Raw genomic sequence first — 20,567 nt, 5'->3', positions numbered from 1 at the left:
CCCTTATAGGCCCTTCATTGGTGTCGGATCTACGCCGTCGAGGTAGGGAGAGGCAGGAGAGACCTTATTCTGACGCGCCATCAACGCCAACGCCTCGTTGATTCCTTTAGGGAACAAAAACCTAAGTCAAATAAGGATCTACTAGAACTAAATGAAACTAGCAGGTTCCCAATACTCTAGCTAACGACAAGGTCGTAAACCGCGATAGAAGGGGGGGCGAGGTTGTGGTGTGGATGAGACGTTAGATGCTTGCCGGGGTTGGGGAAAAGGGAGCGACTCGTTGAGTTCAATTGTTTGTACCATCCTAAAAAATGTCAGCATGCTAATTAAAACTGATACAATTAGTCAAACATGTGGGGGATTAACATAGAGGGGAGAGACAAGTTACAATCCAACATTGAGTTGGGGAAGGAGAAAGGCATGGAGCGTCGGTGGATATGGCAGCGGCCCTTCAGCCGTTGCGGGGTGTTGGCGAAGCCTCCCCCTTCCTTCTTCCCTATCTTGGTCCTTCCTCCATGGTGGATATGGTCTTGCTGCAACAATGGAGGTGTAACGACTCGTGGAAGATAGATTGGAGATGGATGCCGGCGACTAGCGTTGGAGGCGTATAGATAGGAGGCCTCCACAGGTCTTCTCTATGGATGTGACTTCTCCCCTTTGATCCAAGGATTTTAGAGGAGCTCAATCCCCACCCAATATCTCCCTTGGTTTCTAAGGACTCATAGGAACAAATATGGATAAAATCGGTGAATAATCATGAAAGTTATGGCTGATTCCTCAGCCAAAAATGGGCGGTATGCCTGTGCATAGTCGTAAAATACACATAAACATTTCTTAAATACACAGTGAAACATTTTTTTTAAATACACAATGATCTTTTCTTAACATATGGTGACTATTTCTATTAATACATGGTGGACAATAATATGTTGAACTTTTTTAAGGCATAGGTCAAATTTTTGTAAAGATATGGTGAACATTTTTTAAATATACGATGAACATTGTTTTAAACACATGACAATCGTTTTTTCTTAAATACATTGTGATCGGTTTCTATAGATAAGTAAAATAAAAAATAGTTTCCTAAATATTTTTTAAATTTTAAATATATATATAAACTGATGAAGTCGAAAGGTCAAATAAAAATGGTAAGAAAAAGAAGGCAGACGAGTCGACGAGACCGTACCAAATAAAAATGGTAGGAAAATCAGCAGTGTAATGCAGAGGCAGACTCTATCTCCGGCTCGCTGAGGGCGACATATAGACGCGCCCGACCCAACCTAGCGTGACGGTTCCCAGAAATATCCCAGACATGACCGCAACCGCGAGCACAACGTTGACGCACTATTCCCCACCAAAGACGTAATCGTCAGCCTTGGCGTGCTGCAGTTTGACAAGCACACGCGCACGCGCGCGCTCTATTTCTATACGCGCAATGGAATTCCGGGGAGAGGAGGACGGGGACGGCAGCGACGTGGGCGACGGCGCCCCGCCCGCGGCACCTCACCGCAGCGCCACCGCAAACGGGCCGGCAGACAACATGCAAGCGGAGGCGAGGCGGCAGTACCACGAGTGCCTCCGTAACCACGCGGCGGCCGCGGGCGGGCACGTCCTGGACGGATGCTGCGAGTTCATGCCGGCCTCTCCCGAAGACCCACTCGCATGCGCGGCCTGCGGCTGCCACCGCAGCTTCCACCGCCGCGACCCCTCGCCGAGGCGCGCCCACTTGCCGCTGCTGGCTGCCAGCGCGCGCGCACCATTGCTGCTCCCGCCGGCGGCGAGCAAGCACCCGCACCAGCGCTTGCCGTTCCCCTACGGCCTCGCGGCCAGCGGCGGCACCGGCACGACGACCGAGTCCTCCAGCGAGGAGCGGCGTGGGGCGTCGCCGGCGCCGCGGAAGCGTTCCAGGACGACGTTCACGCGGGAGCAGAAGGAGCAGATGCTGGCGTTCGCGGAGCGCGTCGGGTGGAGGCTGCAGCGGCAGGACGAGGCGATGGTGGGGCATTTCTGCGCGCAGGCCGGGGTCCGGAGGCAGGCGCTCAAGGTCTGGATGCACAACAACAAGCAGAGTAGCAGCGGTAGGAGGCAGCAGCAGGAGAAGCAGCAGCTTCAGGAGCATAGACAAGAGCAGCAGCAGCAGTAGCCATGGCAGGAGACGGGTTCCATAGTAGTAGGAGGCAACACTCCTCGCGCCCTTGTAAAGTTTTTAACTGTCGGAAAGTTCTTCTGTTCTTTTTCACTATCTTCTAATTGGGCTGATCACTGTTGCTTCTCTGTCATATCAGTGCACGATCATTCCTGGTAGGAGCATTGGTTGGATTGGATTGGATTGGGATATTTCTTTTGGTTATTTTTCTGTATACATTTTTTTTACTATAAAGAAAAATACTGTCTACACAATGTAGTACGTTGTATTTCATTTTATATTTTATTTTCGAGTTGGTGAACTACGCTGTATTATAAGCCTTAATTCATATACTAGTGCCCTTAAAATTAAAGAAACCATGAGCACATTCATTCTGATAATCGCAATCGATGTCAAAAGAGTGTCTATTGGATGGTTGATTTTGCGTTTACCGAATCAAAATGGGTTGCCGAGGCATGGCCATGGCCAGACAGCAGCTGGATTATACCAGGCTTAATACAAGTGGACGGTTAGATTTCCACGCGGGACAGGTAATCGCATTGCCTGTTGTGTCCGCATCTGTTATCTTTGAGTTGGATTACAAGGATTTTGTTTGAAGGAATTGTGAGGACCATGGTGCGAGGGAGGAAAGGTTGACAAGGATGCCATGGGTTGGATACCCCTCAAGATAACAGGCAAGCAAAAAGGAAAGAAACTTCAACATCTTGAGATCTTGCACCATTCGCAGCTTATAAATTCTTGAGAAGAGTTCCACTCGAATCTTCATGAGGTGAAAAGGACAAATAGCCACTAGTCTTATAAATGTGGATTGAGCTATACGAGCATATAAGTGAAGATTTGGACATTAAATCATAACTGGTTTAAAATGTAACGGCCCTAACAGAGTGGCGGCCGTTAATATGAGCACGAAATTGAATCCGAATAGAAAGTGCTATCAGAAATTCGCAGTCGACCATAAGAACAAGGTACTCCCTCCATATAAATATATCTAGCATAATACATTTTGGAGATTGCCTTCGATCATTGATTAAAAAAAATCAGAGACAAAAGACTTGCCCAATTCATTAATTATAAGGAGAAGGTGTTCCGGACTCCAAGGTTGCGACCGAAACCCTAGCCGCCGCCCCATCTACCCCCCTTCTCGTGGTCGCCAAAGCACGTCATGTGGCAAAGCCCGTGTTGCAGCAGCGGCGGAGAGGTCCTAATCAGGGACGGCCTGTCCATGGAGGAGTTGGAGGGTTGTTGCGGGATGGTGAAGGAGATGTGTACTCGAGTGGCGGTCTTTGTCAGGCTATGCTCGACGGCGGCGTTGGTGATCACCGGCGGAGCTATGGCAAGGCTCAAAGGGCCTTGGCCCGCCCTTGGCTGGAGCAAAAAGGAGTTTTACATGGAGTTTATCCAACAATGATGCATTTATTTTTAATTTAGTAGTACTATTTGCACTATCTAGCCCGCCCAACAATTTTTGGGTAGCTCCGCACTGTTGGTGATCTAACATAGTGATCTTCTATGACGCCCAGACGGCCTAGGTCACTGGAGAACAGGGAGTCGGTGCATAGTCCTGAATGGTGGCGAGCTCGACATCATATCCGGACCTGTCGTGTAGCAGCATGAGTGATATTTTTTCAGGTTTGCATCAGGGAGTCTTCGAGTTTGGTTTGGGGCGGTGATGTGTCCTATTTATTACCACTTTTTATTAGTTTTTTGTGTTGTAGACGCCAGTTTTGTCTGAATTTTATCACGTTTGCACACGTCTTTTTGTCTGTTTTTGCACGGATTCCAACCATATGAAGTTTCGAGGCATTAGGAGGAAAGTACAAGAATATGGGGTAAAAATCACGTCAATTTATGTGATAAGAACCTACCATATGAAGCCACGAGCAAACAGAAAGAAAACCAGTTGCACAAAGGGATCCAGAGAAGATGGCGTCTAGTATGAACGTCGGCGCTCATACTAGTAGGATCTTACCATAGGGGAATCCGTTATAGCCGCCTCTCCCTGATAGACTATATTACCCATATCTTCGGATGCGGGTATGATACCCAGAGAGGCCAGAGAATCCATCAGATTGAAGAACCCCAGCCTCTGGAAGGGGTTCGTCATGCCATCACCCTTTGCTATCATGTGCACACAAGTTCCCTTATACAATGTGTGAGATACTCATACACTTATCGCCTGTGCACGATAGACAACCGATCACCCACGTTCAGTTTCTGGGCACACAAGTTTATTTTCCTACTGTTTGTGGTGTTGTCATTGCACACAGTCTGTCCCCATCTTGCACAAGTCCCATTGTGTATTAGTGATATGATTGACAAGATTTGAGTGATGTGCCATAAATATTGTACTGTATTTTTTTCTGAAACGTGAATCTACGAATACATTTTGTGTGATTATAACTAATATTTTATTGACCAAATTAATAATCAAAGTTTTTGATATACATGCGAGTTTTATAAACCAACATTAGAGTTGTCATGGTATCAGTTCCCTATCTTCTGTTGAATTACTAGGTGCAAATGAAGAGATATACGAGAGTTTGCCCACATACGGTTATCTCAAAGGCAGAAACCCATTCCGCCCAATTTATTCAGATTGGACTATCCGAACCATATTTAGCATCCATCGGCTCCTCCATTTTGGGCTCCGATGGTCTGAAATCCCCCGGCCCGGCCCCAAATCGAGGGGAGTCTAGCTGTGCGTCCATCCTCGTCCACACAAAAACCCTACCTGGTCCCATCCCCATCCCACGTTCAACTCTCCTTCTCGCTCTGGGACCCCAAGGTCGTCGCCAAATCCACCTTAGACGTTGTTGCCATCGCTGCAACACCACCTCCATTGGATGCCGCCGCCACAATGGATCTCTTCCGGCCCATGGACCTTACCCTATCGAACATCTTTGAGGTGCCGCCATCGGGCCGAATCCAATGAGCATCAAACACTAAGACTCGCGCACCAGCAAAGGCATGATAGGTCGATGAGGTGGCGCGCGCGAGCGAGATAGCTCCTCCTGCTCGTTGCGTCGTGATGCGATGTGGGTTCACCATATGTGTAGTGGTGTGATTGCACACTTTGATAATGATGATGGGCAATTATTTGTTCAGTTGCTTTTGTTTGAAATTGTTGAATCTGGGTTATGGAAAGCTTGAATTGCTTGTCATGAGCAATTTATCTTTAAATTTTTTGGAAGTGATACATGTATGGTTGAATTGCTTTTGATTGTTGCAAATTTATGAAATTTGACTTCGCAAAAAGGAGGGACAAATAGGTAGGGGACTGTCTTTTTAATAAATAAAATATCAATTTTATTTATTGGAAATTATAGTTGCGTCGTCAATAAGGAAAGATACATATCATCCATAGGGCTCAAACCAATTCCTTGTCATGGAAAATTTCGCTAACCTAGAGCAACCTTATTTGCTTCTCTATTATAATGTTTAAATCTAGTAAGAGAAAAATTGCACGCCATAAATAGCAATCTTGAGACACTATCACCACCGCTGCCACGGAATATCCTTTATTTTTCATTATGTCAATCACTTCCATATTGTTGGAGTTAATAAAACGATTACATCCCGCTTTATGTGTAAGTAATAAGCCAAATTTTAGAGCTGACACTTCTGCTGACAAAACATGTGCACACCAATTAGTTGTCGGAGTTAATAGGTAGGGGACTGTTGGTGCTAGTGTTTTTATTCGAACACATTACAAACGCAAGCGCTCATACATACACGCATACACTCACTCGTATGAACGCACACATACACAGCCTACCTCTATGAGCATCTTCGAGAGAATGAATCAGCATATCATCTTAATATTTACGAATTTACCGCAGGTGCATCGTCGTCAACGGGAACATCTTCTCTCACTGAAAGCACATCGACAGAAATTCTGAAATAAATTCAGAAATAATGCGAGCACATGGATACTTCATTCGTGTTTGTTCCAGTGTTAGATAACCAGACACCAACCAATTGTCCGCGAACACGTACACATAGAAATGGAGGGCTTTTGTTTGTATTTCCCCTGATACCCTCATTTGCCTTCCCGCCACTAAAAATACACAAATACACTAGACCGTGAAAATACACGGATGAACATGGTTCTGGGTGCAGCCACATGAAAAGTAAAAAATAAAATAAAATACTAGGAAAAATAGGAAAACTGAAATTTTGGGGTGTCAAACTTGGTGACCATTCTACTCACCTGTGAAGTTTCATTTAGAAATGACGCCCACGGAACAGTGTGTTTTAATAGCTTTGATTTTGACCTTTTTTTCTTGATGAAACATCAAATGAGCAGAAATCACTAGAATGGACGATCAATTTGGTACCCAAAAATTTCAGATTTTTTTCCTAGTATTGTTTCTTAATTATAATGTTCTAACAGGCGCGTGAAACCAGGTTCCAAAAAATCCTGTTCTCCCATTCGCTCCGTAACTCCCATGTCAGCAAATCTCGACGGATTTAAAGCCAAGTAGTCCTTCAACTCTTTGTTCCTAAGAAACTCCGACGTCCAACTTGCAGAAAAACAGCTGAACTACAGCAACAAATTACGACCTGCCATTTACATGGGAAGAAATGCAACTGCTTTTTATAGAAGATATGCTTGCGGTCTCAGAGATGAAGGAATGCCCTACAGAGTCAACATCTAAAACACTCGTGCAGGTAATTATCATCAGGCGATGGTGAACTCATCAGGTTCGGAGCACAGATCTGCAGCTTGTCATTACCAAGTCTCTACTTTTTTCCAGTACGGGGCTTTCCTTTGACATCAGATTCCTATATGACAGAACGATTGTCAGAGAAGAACTAAGCAAAAGATATCAGGCATCATAAAAGGATACTGTGACGATGTTATGTGATCTTTCAAAGGGGGGTGCCTATATATAGGAAATGCATATATATAGGGGGGTGCCTATGTAAAAGTTTATTGTGTCTTTGCAAGGAATTTTGAAATCAATCGAAGACTTAAATATGCTATATACATCATAAGAAGCACAAACCTGCACGCTATGCAGAAAGATATTTGTCTTTGCAGTAGAAGGATTATGCTTCTCGGCGCCCTTGCTCCAATCATAGCATACCTAACCAATTTAGGCAACATTAGCAATTTGAACACCAGAGTGTATATGCCTCAGCAAAGGAGAACAGAATACAGTACATCAGTACATGACAGTCAGAATACGGACTTAATAACTTGAACAGAGTAGGCAATTTTGTCCCCGCCACACCAACTAGTCAATGACTACTGCTTTTTGACATTGAAAGTGCCATACTACCAGTTAATCAAAGCCTTCTCAGTTTTACCATCTACAAATTTGTTACAATTAGGATAGAAAACATACAAACCAGTATCATCACATGTAATAAACTCTGACCCTGCAACTTAAGCACCCTATCTTATCCATTAGCATCATGTACATTCAGTGATACATTAGGTATTCCTCCCACTCTCACTGTTGGCTACTAGTGTTTGAATGTTATCTGTTGAGCTCTATTACAATAGAGAGCAAATAAATCTAGCAAAATTGTCAAAAGCAGGAAATGCATATTTAACAACTTATTCTGGTGCAGATAGCAACAAGAGATGGCCTACCGCATAAGCAAAGATTGAGCCATCCTGATTGAATGTGCTGCATGTGATGGGTGATGGGCACTTACTAAAAGCCTGTAAAGGAAGAATAATACATCAAAGATAAATCTTTAAACAGCACAAATGAAAAATCTTATACTGAAGTCCTAAACAATTTGGTAAATTGAATTCCTGTAAATCATCCAAGTCTCTCTGTTTGCAAGGAAACACCACTGTATGAATCTTTTTAATGATAAGCATTGTTTTTAAGGCATCCCGTCTTGGACGCTTAGGCGGCAAGGCATGCTGGCAGCGCCTTGCAATTATGCCCATTTTAGGCGCAGGCGCTTAGGCGTCAGGGTGGTGGGTGCTCGCCTTAGGTCGCCTTACCGCCTTAAAAACATTGATAGAAGACATATAACTCATGGTAAACTTGTCACTACCAGTGCCGGGGTTACATAAGGACACTGAAGGTTTCATGCGGATCATGCATCCTCAACTCAAGAAGTTTGGACTCTTACTACGTAAGCAAATGTGATCAATAAACAAATTCTTTGGAAAACGAGGAAATGATGATTTCTCTTTGAGAAACTAATATTTCACAAAGAAATATAAGGGCATGTACAATGGTTGATAAGACGGTCTTATCTTAAGTCTTGCCTGTAATTTAGAGATGACAAACAAAATTGTCTACAATGGGTAATCTCTTAGCCTTATCTTCAATAACTAGCATCTCCTAAAAACATGGTGAGACATATTGTGCTAAGAGATCATCTCTTGTCTTCTCTTAAATAAGAGAAGACAAGCCTTTTCTTATGAATTCTCTCTCCTCCACCTCATCATTTATCCTAGGTGGCACTCCTAAGATAGCACCATTGTACATGCCCTAACAACATTTTCCAGCTGTTGCATTACAATTTGTCCTAATTCTGTTTACCATAACTAATCTAGTTGAAAATACACATTAGAAATCACAGCATTAATTACTCTGCACCAATAGACAATGGGAGAATCACTTAAATAATTAGAGGGGGGGGGGGGTGACCTTCAGTCTTTGTTTACTGTCCTTGTCCCAAAAGTTGAAACCTCCATCAGAGCCTGCAGTAGCAAATGTATGGTGCACCTGAAAGGAATGCAAAGCACAGCAATTTGAATTGCTTAGTTCAAGACAGTTCCTGATAATTGCTGATCATAGGACAATCAGCAGGTATTCAGATATTTGAATTCGAATGAATGTTCATAGTGAGTGAGAGCAATTTTCTTCTCCAAATTTTTTAAAAAATATCGTCCTACAATCTCAGGAAATAGACAACAAAATAATTCAAATGGTATGAAGAAATTATCTTACAGGATGAAAGTTCAGCGAGTTAACAGAGAATATATCACTGCCCTCACGGTGACATTTGAATGTGAAATTCTTGCTTTGATTAGAATCATCCACATGATGAACACCAACGCGTCCCTCTATTGATCCAACCTTCAGAACAAGCCATAGGTTAATCAAATGCTCATGAAAAATAAAAACAGTAAACCGTTTATCTGCTACCTCCAGTACAATGGCTTCAAAACAGTATTGCCTAACTATAACACAAAACATAAGCAGTTGACAAAACGGTGAAATTTTACAAGAACTGGGAACAATTTTTACAGTGGACTTAGAATAACAAAATCCATGGACTTAAAACATTGGGTGGAGTGATTTTGCCAGGAAAGGTGGAACATACAATGAGAAATAAGCATTCAGTCACAAAAAAGGAGAAATAAGCATTAATTTCTCATAACAAGGTCGTTTTCTTCAACAATCCTAAAGTGCGGAATTTCTGCAGATATAAAATTTTGAAACAGAGAAATTGAGTGATGATGCATCCAGGACAATTGAATGGTGACACAATTAACATAGCATTCAACAATTCATGATATTTCTATATTCTAATAAATGCTAACGAAATACTTATAGTGTTTACTTGTTTTTCTGAATGCTCACCAAATATAGTTTTAAATTTGGACTCTACAGCTTAGTGGGTTTTATCATGTATTAGGTTGGAGGACACAAATGGCCAAACTTGTGCAGAAGACCTAGTTAGGGTTTGTTTATTTTTCTCAGGATAGAAGGTGTGTTAACTAGTTAGCCACATAAGTCATTAAAGAGATGATGAATAAGAGCTAAATTCACTGGAAGAACCCAGCAAACTGGGCCACACATTTGGATGAAACACAAGAAGTGGCACTACCAAGAATCCTTGTTGATCAGGGAAGGCGGCGATACACCTTGTCTGGAATTTCAAAGGTGACACGATCCTCTTGAATTCAGCCTGTTAAAAGTATGAGATTGTCAAATATGCAAGTAAGACTTAGAGCATCTAAAAAACATATGTACACTATTATTCCAGTAGCAAACATGTGGAAATTCAGTTGGACAGGACAACCCACAGCAAATCATTGCTTATTTACTCTTGCTACAGGTTGAGGAAAGAAATTGTCACCTTGATGATTTTTCACCTTCAAACACTTTACTCCAACTAAATGTTCATCAGGCCAGGAATAAGCCAACACCACGATGGTTGAGAAATTTTGAATGCTGTTAGCAAATAGCTTGCCTCTCTCAACCCACAGCAAAGCATTGCTTATTTACTCTTGCTACAGGTTGAGGAAAGAAATTGTCACCTTGACGATTTTTCACCTTCAAAGACTTAACTCCAACTAAATGTTCATCAGGCCAGGAATAAGCCAACACCGCGATGGTTGAGAAATTTTAAAATCTCAACCACATTAGGGGAATTATCGCAGTTTGAATTTTAACCTTTAAACAACTAAGAGAGGCAAGCTATTTTTTTTCCAAACCTTGAAAATTTTAACAACTAAGAGAGGCAAGCTATTTGCTAACACCATTTAGCATACCACTGAAAACACTTCACACAATGAAAAATGTCAATTTCACAATGATATCTTCCCTCTAGGGCAATCGCTATAATGGATATCTGCCCGCTAGAGTAAGACTTTGTTGTAATAGCACTGAAAAACAGTGAAAATATCATTGGGGGGGGGGGGGGGGAAAACAGTGGAAGTAGGCGTTACAGAAAGCCATAAACTACGTACTTGGACACTAAACAATGGTAGCTAGCAATTGAGTTGAGAAACAGAACATGTGTAAATGCTGTACAAGAACGATGGATTAAAAATAAAGTGTGTACAACTCCACTGCATCCATGTAAACAACCAGATATACAACGTAAAGAGAAATAATTTACCTGTGGGTTCTGCAGATTGAAGATAACTACGTTGCGATCAGCAGTGCCGACCGCCATTAGAGGATAACTAAGTGAGAGTGCATAGCAGCGCTCCGGAAGTTGCTGAACGTGCGCTGGATTAGGTTGTCGAATGTCCCAGTACCTTGATAGACGTAAGGTTGGACCGAACAAAATGATCAGCAATCATGTTAACAAAGTCAATTTTGTAGGTCCATTGTGTTTGTACGTATATCAGCATGGTGCTTGAAGATAATGTAGCATGGTCCTTTACAAATTATCTAACTGGACACTGCATCCACTGTTATGATGCAACATATCATGTGAAATTGGACAGAAAACACCAAATATTTGAGTCGCAGCTAATTCTAAAGGAATCAATGTAACTTGAGGTTTGTGCACATTTGATCACCTCAGAGTCTTATCCCAAGACCCACTGACAAGAAGGCTCATCTGTGGTATCCAGGCGAGTTCTTTGACCGGCGCCTCGTGCCCTGAGAAGGCCGTGGCCTGGCCGCCAGACAGCAGCGGCCACATCTTCACCACTTTGTCACAACCTCCCGAAAAAACAGTAGTCCCGTCATCCTTCCAGGCAGAGCACAGGACCTACACTAAACAACCTAGCTTAGTGGTCACAGATAATTTAGACATGGACAGAGCGACCTAGCAGTCCACAAAGGCTAAAATTGAAGATCCATGCTGAGCTAATATAAGGAAATGATAAGAAGGGCACAGTACTGGCTGATCGTGCGAAATAGACGCCTTCGCCTGGCATTGGCCGCCAGGCTGAACCTCCCAGCACCGAACCTGCGTCCAAAACCAAACAGCCCAATCGCATCTCAGAATTTCACTCACCGATTCACCAAAACAGAAAACGATTATCCGCACACATTAGGCCTCGGACGGCCGCGGTGAGCTCACCTGGTTGTCCCAGGAGGTGGCAATCAGGTGGTTCGCCTTGGGGCTGAAGCTGAGGCTGGAAACCGAGTCCCCGGGCGGCGGATTCACCTGCACGAAACGAAGGCAGTCCCCGGTCGAATCGACACATACATTAGGTTTTAGCCATTTAGACCAAGGGCAACAGTATTCGCCAAGCGCACGCACCTCGAGGGATTTGTTAGGGTTGGGGTTGGCGGCGCCGGCGCCGGCGGCGTTAAAGCTCGCCATTGGGTTTCCGAAGGTGTTGGGCGAATTTGGGGGAGGGAGGGAAGGGGCGGGGCGGGGTTTGCGGTTTGTGGGGAGGGCTTTGCTTTTATCTAAGGGCAAAATCGCGTCGGATGGACGCCAAAAGTCCCAGACCAGCAGGTGGTCGCGTTGGGTTGACGCTTTGGGGAGAAGAGTTTGGGCTTGGGATTGGGCTGAGACCAACTCGAACCGACCGAGTCAAATGGACACGCAATATGTTTTTTTTTCGATTAGGTCGTCAGTTTGGCCGGCATCCACCCCCTTGTCCACGCCAATCTGGCAGTGCATCAGCCTGACCCATTCGTTCCGTCTCGGTCGTTTATTTTCAACAAATATATTTTCATCATCACGTAGCATGTACTACAGTGCACCAAAAGGATCGCCATAACTATAGTTCATATGTTACAGTCATAGTTCATGAAAAAAGAAGCAACTAAAAGATGACCACACATCTCGGTCTTGGATGAACTTTTGCTCATGTCGGCCGCCATGATCTCCACTTTCTCCTTGGCCCCTTCTCACTTTCACTTGGGTTGACGACTAGGCCCCCACCTCTTTTTTGTGCCGCACGTTGCTCCTTATACTTTTGGCAATTGTGATTTTTCCTTCAACAATGACTGAAGGTGAATGGCTTGCCCGCATTTTGGACCTTGAAGGAATTCAAAGCTTGAAACGCCTACATATAGAGATGAAAACCAACAAGATAGATTTACGTGCATAGGAGCACGATATATGCTCATATGAACAAGGGAAGGAAGCATATACCATGTCTTTGATGCCAACGCCACTCACGGGGCGGCCAGTGACATTCTCATGAGCACCATAAAATTTGTTGCGCTCCAATTGGATGAAGTGTACAATCAAAGGAAGAAGAAGCCTAGTATATTTTGCAATGTAATTTCATTTTGTACTAGTCGATCTACGTCCAATTTGTCTTTCCATTGTGCTGTTTTTTTTTCTTGATAAATAACAAATATAAGATGCCATTCTGGGTGTCTCTAAAAAAATCTACACCAGTTTTTTGGTTTTTGTTGTTGTTTGTTTTTGAATTTACACGTAATACATGAACACCTCTTTCATACCTGTGAACATTTACGAAAATATGAAACATATTATATATATACAACAACAACAACAAAGCCTTTAGTCCCAAACAAGTTGGGGTAGGTTAGAGGTGAAACCCATAAGATCTCGCAATCAACTCATGGCTCTGGCACATGGATAGCAAGCTTCCACGCACCCCTGTCCATAGCTAGCTCTTTGTCGATACTCCAATCCTTCAGGTCTCTCTTAACGGACTCCTCCCATGTCAAAATTGGTCGACCCCGCCCTCTCTTGACATTCTCCGCACGCTTTAGCCGTCCGCTATGCACTGAAGCTTCTGAAGGCCTGCGCTGAATATGCCCAAACCATCTCAAACGATGTTGGACAAGCTTCTCCTCAATTGGTGCTACCCCAACTCTATCTCGTATATCATCATTCCGGACTCAATCCTTCCTCGTGTGGCCACACATCCATCTCAACATACGCATCTCCGCCACACCTAACTGTTGAACATGTCGCCTTTTAGTCGGCCAACACTCCGCGCCATACAACATTGCGGGTCGAACCGCCGTCCTGTAGAACTTGCCTTTTAACTTTTGTGGCACTCTCTTGTCACAGAGAATGCCAGAAGCTTGGCGCCACTTCATCCATCCGGCTTTGATTCGATGGTTCACATCTTCATCAATACCCCCATCCTCCTGCAACATTGACCCCAAATACCGAAAGGTGTCCTTCCGAGGTACCACCTGGCCATCAAGGCTAACCTCCTCCTCCTCACAGCTAGTAGTACTGAAACCGCACATCATGTACTCGATTTTAGTTCTACTAAGCCTAAACCCTTTCGATTCCAAGGTTTGTCTCCATAACTCTAACTTCCTATTTACCCCCGTCCGACTATCGTCAACTAGCACCACATCATCCGCAAAGAGCATACACCATGGGATATCTCCTTGTATACCCCTTGTGACCTCATCCATCACCAATGCAAAAAGATAAGGGCTCAAAGCTGACCCCTGATACAGTCCTATCTTAATCGGGAAGTCATCGGTGTCGACATCACTTGTTCGAACACTTGTCACAACATTATTGTACATGTCCTTGATGAGGGTAATGTACTTTGCTGGGACTTTGTGTTTCTCCAAGGCCCACCACATGACATTCCGCGGTATCTTTTCTCCAAGTCAATGAACACCATATGCAAGTCCTTCTTATGCTCCCTATATCTCTCCATAAGTTGTCATACCAAGAAAATGGCTTCCATGGTCGACCTCCCAAGCATGAAACCAAACTGATTTTTGGTCACGCTTGTCATTCTTCTTAAGCGGTGCTCAATGACTCTCTCACATAGCTTTATTGTATGGCTCATCAGCTTAATTCCACGGTAATTAGTACAACTCTGAACATATTATATATATATATGAATAATTAGTTTATATATATATATATATATATAGATTTTGAAAATCCATATATGCATTTATAAAATTTTCAAAAATATGCATTTATAAGATACATGAACATTGTAAATAAAAAAAGTATAATTTTTCAAATTCAATCAAAGTTTTTAATGCATGATGAATACTTTTAAGCATGCACCAGACGTTTTTCTCCAAAATACCCGATGATCATTTTTAGAACACATTCTGAATATTTAAGTACACTACGGTTTTTTAAACACGATGAAGAACAGAAAAAAAGTGAAACAGAAAAAGCAAAACAGAAAAGCCAAAAAAATTCCTGGCATGCTAGCTTTTTTAGGGGACCTCCTGACATACTGGTACAGTAGGAGTGATCTCGTATCGTATGGAAAACGGGAAAATAAACCGGGCAACTCCACCCCTGCGGCCACTTGATTGGGCTGCACGAATGGGCTCGCGTAGGCGAGCTCCAATTCCGTCTGGCAAATGCGTCCTCTTCTCAAAAAAAAAACAATGCGTCCTAGGCACCCCTCCCGCTTAGGTGCGCAACCGGCCATGTCCATGCATAGTTGGGTTTATCTTGTCTTGGATGGATTTTTTTTTCTGATTAATTGTCATGGATGGATTTGAATGTATTTCCTCTGTCCCAGAATATAAGAACGTTTTTGACACTATACTAATGTTAGAAACGTTCTTATATTTTGGGACGAAGAGAGTACTTTGTGTCATTTATTTGTTCTACATTTTTTGGCTTTTATATAAAATACCTGTATTAAACTTTTCATTTTTTACCATATAGTATTATTTTTTAATGATGTTCTTCTGCTCTCTCCATCTAGTTCCTTCACTACGAGATCCACCACTCCTGACGTGTTTCAAGTCTTAATTTTTGCATTTATTTTTCAAAAAAAATGTTTTTGTCCTCTTTATGTCCACACATAGGCCTTGGATTTGGTTGCGTTGGCTACTGCATGAAACTTCATGAACAACTTTGATCCCATAGGACTACGTGCCTTCAACAAAAACCACCAACAAGAGCACTTGAGTTGTACCGCATCTACTGCCTTGCAATGATAAATATCAAGGTATTTCAATGTTTCTACTTCCTCACACTACATTCCATTCTTCTACTGACCTTGGCTGTCTTACCCGAAGGTAAACGAAGACTACTACAGTATAAAATACTACTGTCATGCAGATTGTCCATTGCTTTTTTTTAGAAAAGGAGGATGACTCCTGGCCTCTGCATCTGGAAGATGCATACGGCCACTTTATTGATTATTTTCGAGGACCTTACAAAGTATTACAACAATGTGCCTGAATCCATCATCTTGGCAATATATGTCGCTACTCCTATCCAAAATGATGAAGGGGTGCTAGCTGGGCCACTATCCAAACCACTCACCTAAGCCTAACATCAAAAGCCGGAAAGCCGAAACTCATTCGGAAGCCCCAGTCGAGCCACATACCGGGTCTAGGACACAATCCGGTCAGACGCACTCGTGTGTCGTCGCCGCCATCTTCCACGGGTCTTCAGATCATATTGAGCCTTCTACCTTGTCTGGCCACTCTGCCATCGACGTCACCATGACGCCAGACAACAACCTCCTCCTGCGCGAGCCCATCTCCGCACGTCGGACGCCGAGTCTCCACAGCGCCATGCCATCAATCTCCGCCGTCATCAAAGTTTGGGATGAAACACCGCTCCACCATCCCTCCAGCCAGCACTTGCTCCAAGACGATGCCCCCAGAAGGGAAAGCGATAGAACGCCATCATCATCCGATCCGGAAGACCCAGATCTGGGGTTTCCCCCTGAGCACCCCGAACCTGATGGCGCAGACTGCCAACGATGCCTCGACCATCGGCAGTAGCTCCACCAGACGAGCGTCGCCTACGTCGCCGCAGCCTCCAAGATGAAGCTGACCAGAATGCATGTGTCGACACCGAACCGCCGCCACTTCCACCGCCGCTTGAGCAGCCCCCGAGCAACGCCTTCAGGAAGGAGCACGCCATCGTGGTGTCGTCGTCGCTTGGAAGGGGGGGGTCTGAGGTTTTCACCTGAGCTCTTGGGAGGGGTGGAAGGAAGGAGATCCTCTCCGAAGCCTCCAACGAGGGAAGCAACACCCAAAGGCATTGCCATCGGAGTGGCCGCCATGCCGACCAAAAGATTCCCCCGGAACCCTTCCAGCCACCGGATCTGCAAGGCCAACACCCAAGAACGGTGACCGAAGCCACCAAGGGCCGGATCTGCTGCAGATCGGAGTAGATCGGGGTCGAGGACGAACATCACCATGGCCACCAACATCCAGCGAGGAACCGCCGCCGCAGCCGAAGCCCACCACCTCCCCGTCATCCATATAGCCAGGAAAGTGGCCCACCTGACCACGCCGGCACCGCCCGCCGCCAAGCAGCGCTGCGTGCCACCAGCCATGGCCGCCGCCATGGATCCGAGCCGCAGGCGGGCCGCCAGCCGCGGGGCCCCGCGGGAGAGGAGAGCCGCGCGGCGGGGGGAAGACCCTACCGCCGCCGCCACGACGCGGGCTTCGCCCGGTTGTGGCCTCCGGCGGCGGCGAGGGGATTAGCTGGAGAAGGGGGGCCCGGCGGCGGCGCGGTTGGGGGCTGCCGCCCGAGTCGCCTACCCTAGGTGACGCGGGGGCCGCATTCGCCAAACAAAGATAGATAGGACTTAGATTGTCCATTGCTGATGATGGACGGATTCAACGGACGAACAATTGATCGGAGATGTCACTGGAGGGCGCTTTTGTCACGTCCTTGACGCATCGCCAACATAGCCTAATCACCAGCGTCGTTCATTTGAGGCCAGTATAATTTTGTAAGTTTTGCTAGTTTTGAGCGAACCGTTTGGTTTTCCTCCATTGCCGTTCTTTCCTGCTTTTGATAGACAACACCAAGGTTGTACAACTGGAGTGCAGGAATGGGCAGAAGACGCAGTAGGGTAAAGGGCCGGCCTACTGTCTGAAGCTGGAAAAGCCTTCTTCAGAAAGTTTGTTAACTTCCCTTCCATAGAATTCTTCATCTGTTCTTTAGACCTGCCATTCACATTTGGCTGATCGATGTCACACTTGATTCAAACGGTTGAACAGTGGACAGTGTACCAAAATTGAACAGTGTAAGTACTCTCCATCCCTGCTTGAAAATAAGGTGTATAAATTTTGTCTGAATTCAAACCGTTTTTTTTGTAATAAAAATTCAAACCGTTCAAGTAACTTGGTTGAAGTTTGCACCTTCTTTTTAGGGAAAACTTTGTTTTTGCCACTCTAGTTTTTGCCCACTTTGCTTATGCCACTCTTAGCTTTTGACAATACATCACAAATGCCATTTAGTGGCAAAAACGATAATTTTTCATTTTACTTTTGCCACTCTTAGGTTTTGCAATGTATCACAATTGCCACTCTGAAAATTTTGCTTTTGCCACTGAATGGCAAAATTGATATATTGTCAAAAGCTAAGAGTGCCAAAAATGAAATGTTAAATTTTAGAGTGGCATAAGTAAAATGGGCAAAAGCTAGAGTGGCAAAAACAAATCTTTTTAAGCACGGACGGAGTAAGTAATCGAGATCTATGAGTCTACTATAGTACGTGAGCCGTTGGTTCTCTTCTAAGCCATCAATCAAAAAGAAGGAAAAAATTAACTGAAACTCATCGATGAGAAGGAACATGAGCTCCAAGACGCCAAACAAACACAAGAACACTCATGCTGATACTCCAACACAACCTTTCTGTTCATCAGTTTATTCTCCCATGGTTACAACCATACGTACTAAGTACGTGACAACGACGATCAGTTGGCTACGAGGTAAGAGCTCGTGGTGCATCCCATGCCCATGCACGGACGCAGAGATCCGTGGGAGTGGGAGCTCGATCATGGGCAGAAGACGACCTGGTAGTCGCTGTAGGCCGGGCAGGCGCGGTACTTGCCCTCGCCGGGGCGGTGGTTTCCGTCGGGGCAGCCGGGGTCCCTGCACCGGATCACGCCGCCGTCCCCAGCTCCGCTGCAGGAGAAGTCCATGGGCAGGGTGAAGCGGTCGACGACCGATATGCCGTACCTGCCCGGGGCGCCGCCGTTCGCGAGGTTGAACTCGGCCAGCGTCGCGGGGGGCTTGCCCGAGAGCACGCAGCGCAGGGCGCCGCCGCAGTCGCCGGTCTGGCAGCCCCCGCGGCCCGTGGCGGGGTCGAAGGCGCAGCCCGTGCGCGGCCAGATCCTGCCACCCGTCCCGCCGGCCGCGAACGTCAGGGTCCACGTCTCGCCGGGCGCCAGCTGCGCGCCGCCGCCGCCGCTCACCGGCATCGCGGCCGCGCACACTGGGAAGGGGCACCGGTTGGTGATGCTGAAGGTGGCTGCGCCGGCGCCTGCCGTGAAGGCCACCAGGAGGAGGACGACGGTGAGGGCCAAAGAGGTGGCTGCCGGAGTTGCCATTGTGGTTGACTACTTGACTTTGTAGTTTGTCCCGGTGGAGCGAGCGAGCGAGGTGGGCGCGAGTGTCCGCGCAGCGCAATGGCCGGGCGTATTTGTAGAGGATGGACGCCCGTGCGAAGTCGTCGAGGAGAGAAGAATAAAAGAGAGACGGGGAGAGAGAAAGTAATAATCAAATTATGGGGAATTTCATCGCTAGTGTCTACACGAATAATCCTACACCTACGTAAATCTTGACAAGTCAGCTTTTAAGTAGGTTTACATACAAACTCTACGTACATGTAGCAAAGCCCATGTCTACACTGTGGAGTAAGTTTTTGCTGAATATAATCTCACAGTGAGGTGTTAATCTTTAGGAGAAACAAAAGAAAAGCACTTGTTTGGCGGACTCATAATCGTGTAACAAGCGCTACTAGCGAAAATGAGATCCTGGTGTCAGATCAGAAGCTTATAATCGGAGCACAGTAAAGTGAATTCGTGGCATCTTTTCGTTTTCCAAAATAATTCCTAATTTAATTTTGTCCGAGTGTTTATTGGGCTCAATAACTGTTCACTCTGTTTCATAATACAAGAACGTTTTCAACACTACATTAGTTTTTATTCAAAGTACACATGCTTCTTTTTTAACTGAACAAGTGGATCGACACCAAACAAAATGGTCTTTGGTAAATCAAGTTTCTCTTGTAGTAATTCACAAAAAAAAAAGCTCTTGCGGTGATCATGGTTAAGGCCAACTCCATTGCATGATCGTAAATGGACGTTCGTTTTGTTTAGACTCTGTCTGTTTGGGTTGATAAAACGGACAAGAGTGCCCGTTTGTGGTCGTCCGTTTGTGGTCGTCTGTGCGTTGTCGCACCCAACGGCCCTGACGCAATCGGCAAGAGTATACAAATTTAACTAAAATTCAAATAAAAACTACATGCTACATTAAACATCTAAAAGTCACGACCAACTGTTCAACATGCATTAAACTTAAACTTAAAACTTTTTATCAAAAGGAAACAAGCCGTCGCCCCGTCATGGCCGGCGTCTTCACTACATGCCATCATTGCCGTCTTCCTCGTCTGCGCCGAGGTTGACGAAGGGAGGCGGCTGCCACAGGTAGGTTGGTGGCGCCTACGCTACATGGGGGTGGGGGTGGGGGTGGTGACCATGTATCGGCGCCAACCCACAAGGCCATCGTAGACACCAACTCCGACATACACGACAGGGTCGAAGTCCACCACCAGGACTGGCCCACAGCCGCCATGTTCCATCGGGGCTCCGCATCATCTAGATCCTCCACTCCCTCGAGCTCGAGGATGGCCACGTCCCTGGCGGCCGAAAGTGCCATCTGCACCTCCAGGCCGTCCAACTGGGCATACGAACTCCATCGTCGAGTCCGCCATCACCTTCCTTACCAGCTCCTCCTCCTCTTCGGCCATCATGGGCTGATGTGGATCTGGTGGTGGCTGAAAGTGCAACTATCCCTAGGTGGTTTTGGTAATTCATAACAACATATAGCTCATTGACCTA

General features: G+C 45.3%; 3 protein-coding genes across 3 annotated transcripts; 1 reads left to right on the top strand and 2 right to left on the bottom strand.

Annotated features, from left to right (window-relative positions):
* Positions 1-1,291: 1,291 nt before the first annotated feature.
* LOC123058394 (zinc-finger homeodomain protein 5) lies at positions 1,292-2,404 on the top strand. Its single transcript, XM_044481125.1, has one exon. It carries the CDS (start codon positions 1,436-1,438, stop codon positions 2,141-2,143), a length of 708 nt encoding a protein of 235 aa, XP_044337060.1. The 5' UTR covers positions 1,292-1,435; the 3' UTR covers positions 2,144-2,404.
* Positions 2,405-6,546: 4,142 nt separating this feature from the next.
* Positions 6,547-12,232, bottom strand: LOC123061557 (protein RAE1). Its single transcript, XM_044484718.1, has 11 exons — positions 12,074-12,232; positions 11,891-11,977; positions 11,708-11,776; positions 11,382-11,575; positions 10,973-11,114; positions 9,956-10,036; positions 9,073-9,201; positions 8,770-8,847; positions 7,749-7,820; positions 7,156-7,236; positions 6,547-6,931 (listed from the first exon to the last, which is right to left on the bottom strand). Exons 1-11 carry the CDS (start codon positions 12,134-12,136, stop codon positions 6,890-6,892), a joined length of 1,038 nt encoding a protein of 345 aa, XP_044340653.1. The 5' UTR covers positions 12,137-12,232; the 3' UTR covers positions 6,547-6,889.
* Positions 12,233-18,289: 6,057 nt separating this feature from the next.
* On the bottom strand, positions 18,290-19,125 carry LOC123058393 (thaumatin-like protein). Its single transcript, XM_044481124.1, has one exon. The coding sequence runs from the start codon at positions 19,053-19,055 to the stop codon at positions 18,501-18,503; it is 555 nt and encodes a 184-aa protein (XP_044337059.1). The 5' UTR covers positions 19,056-19,125; the 3' UTR covers positions 18,290-18,500.
* Between the last annotated feature and the right edge of the window lie 1,442 nt (positions 19,126-20,567).

The sequence above is a fragment of the Triticum aestivum genome, chromosome 3A (assembly GCF_018294505.1).
Source record: "Triticum aestivum cultivar Chinese Spring chromosome 3A, IWGSC CS RefSeq v2.1, whole genome shotgun sequence".
NCBI classification, from domain to species: Eukaryota; Viridiplantae; Streptophyta; class Magnoliopsida; order Poales; family Poaceae; genus Triticum; species Triticum aestivum.
This window is presented reverse-complemented; position numbering and strand designations above follow the sequence as displayed.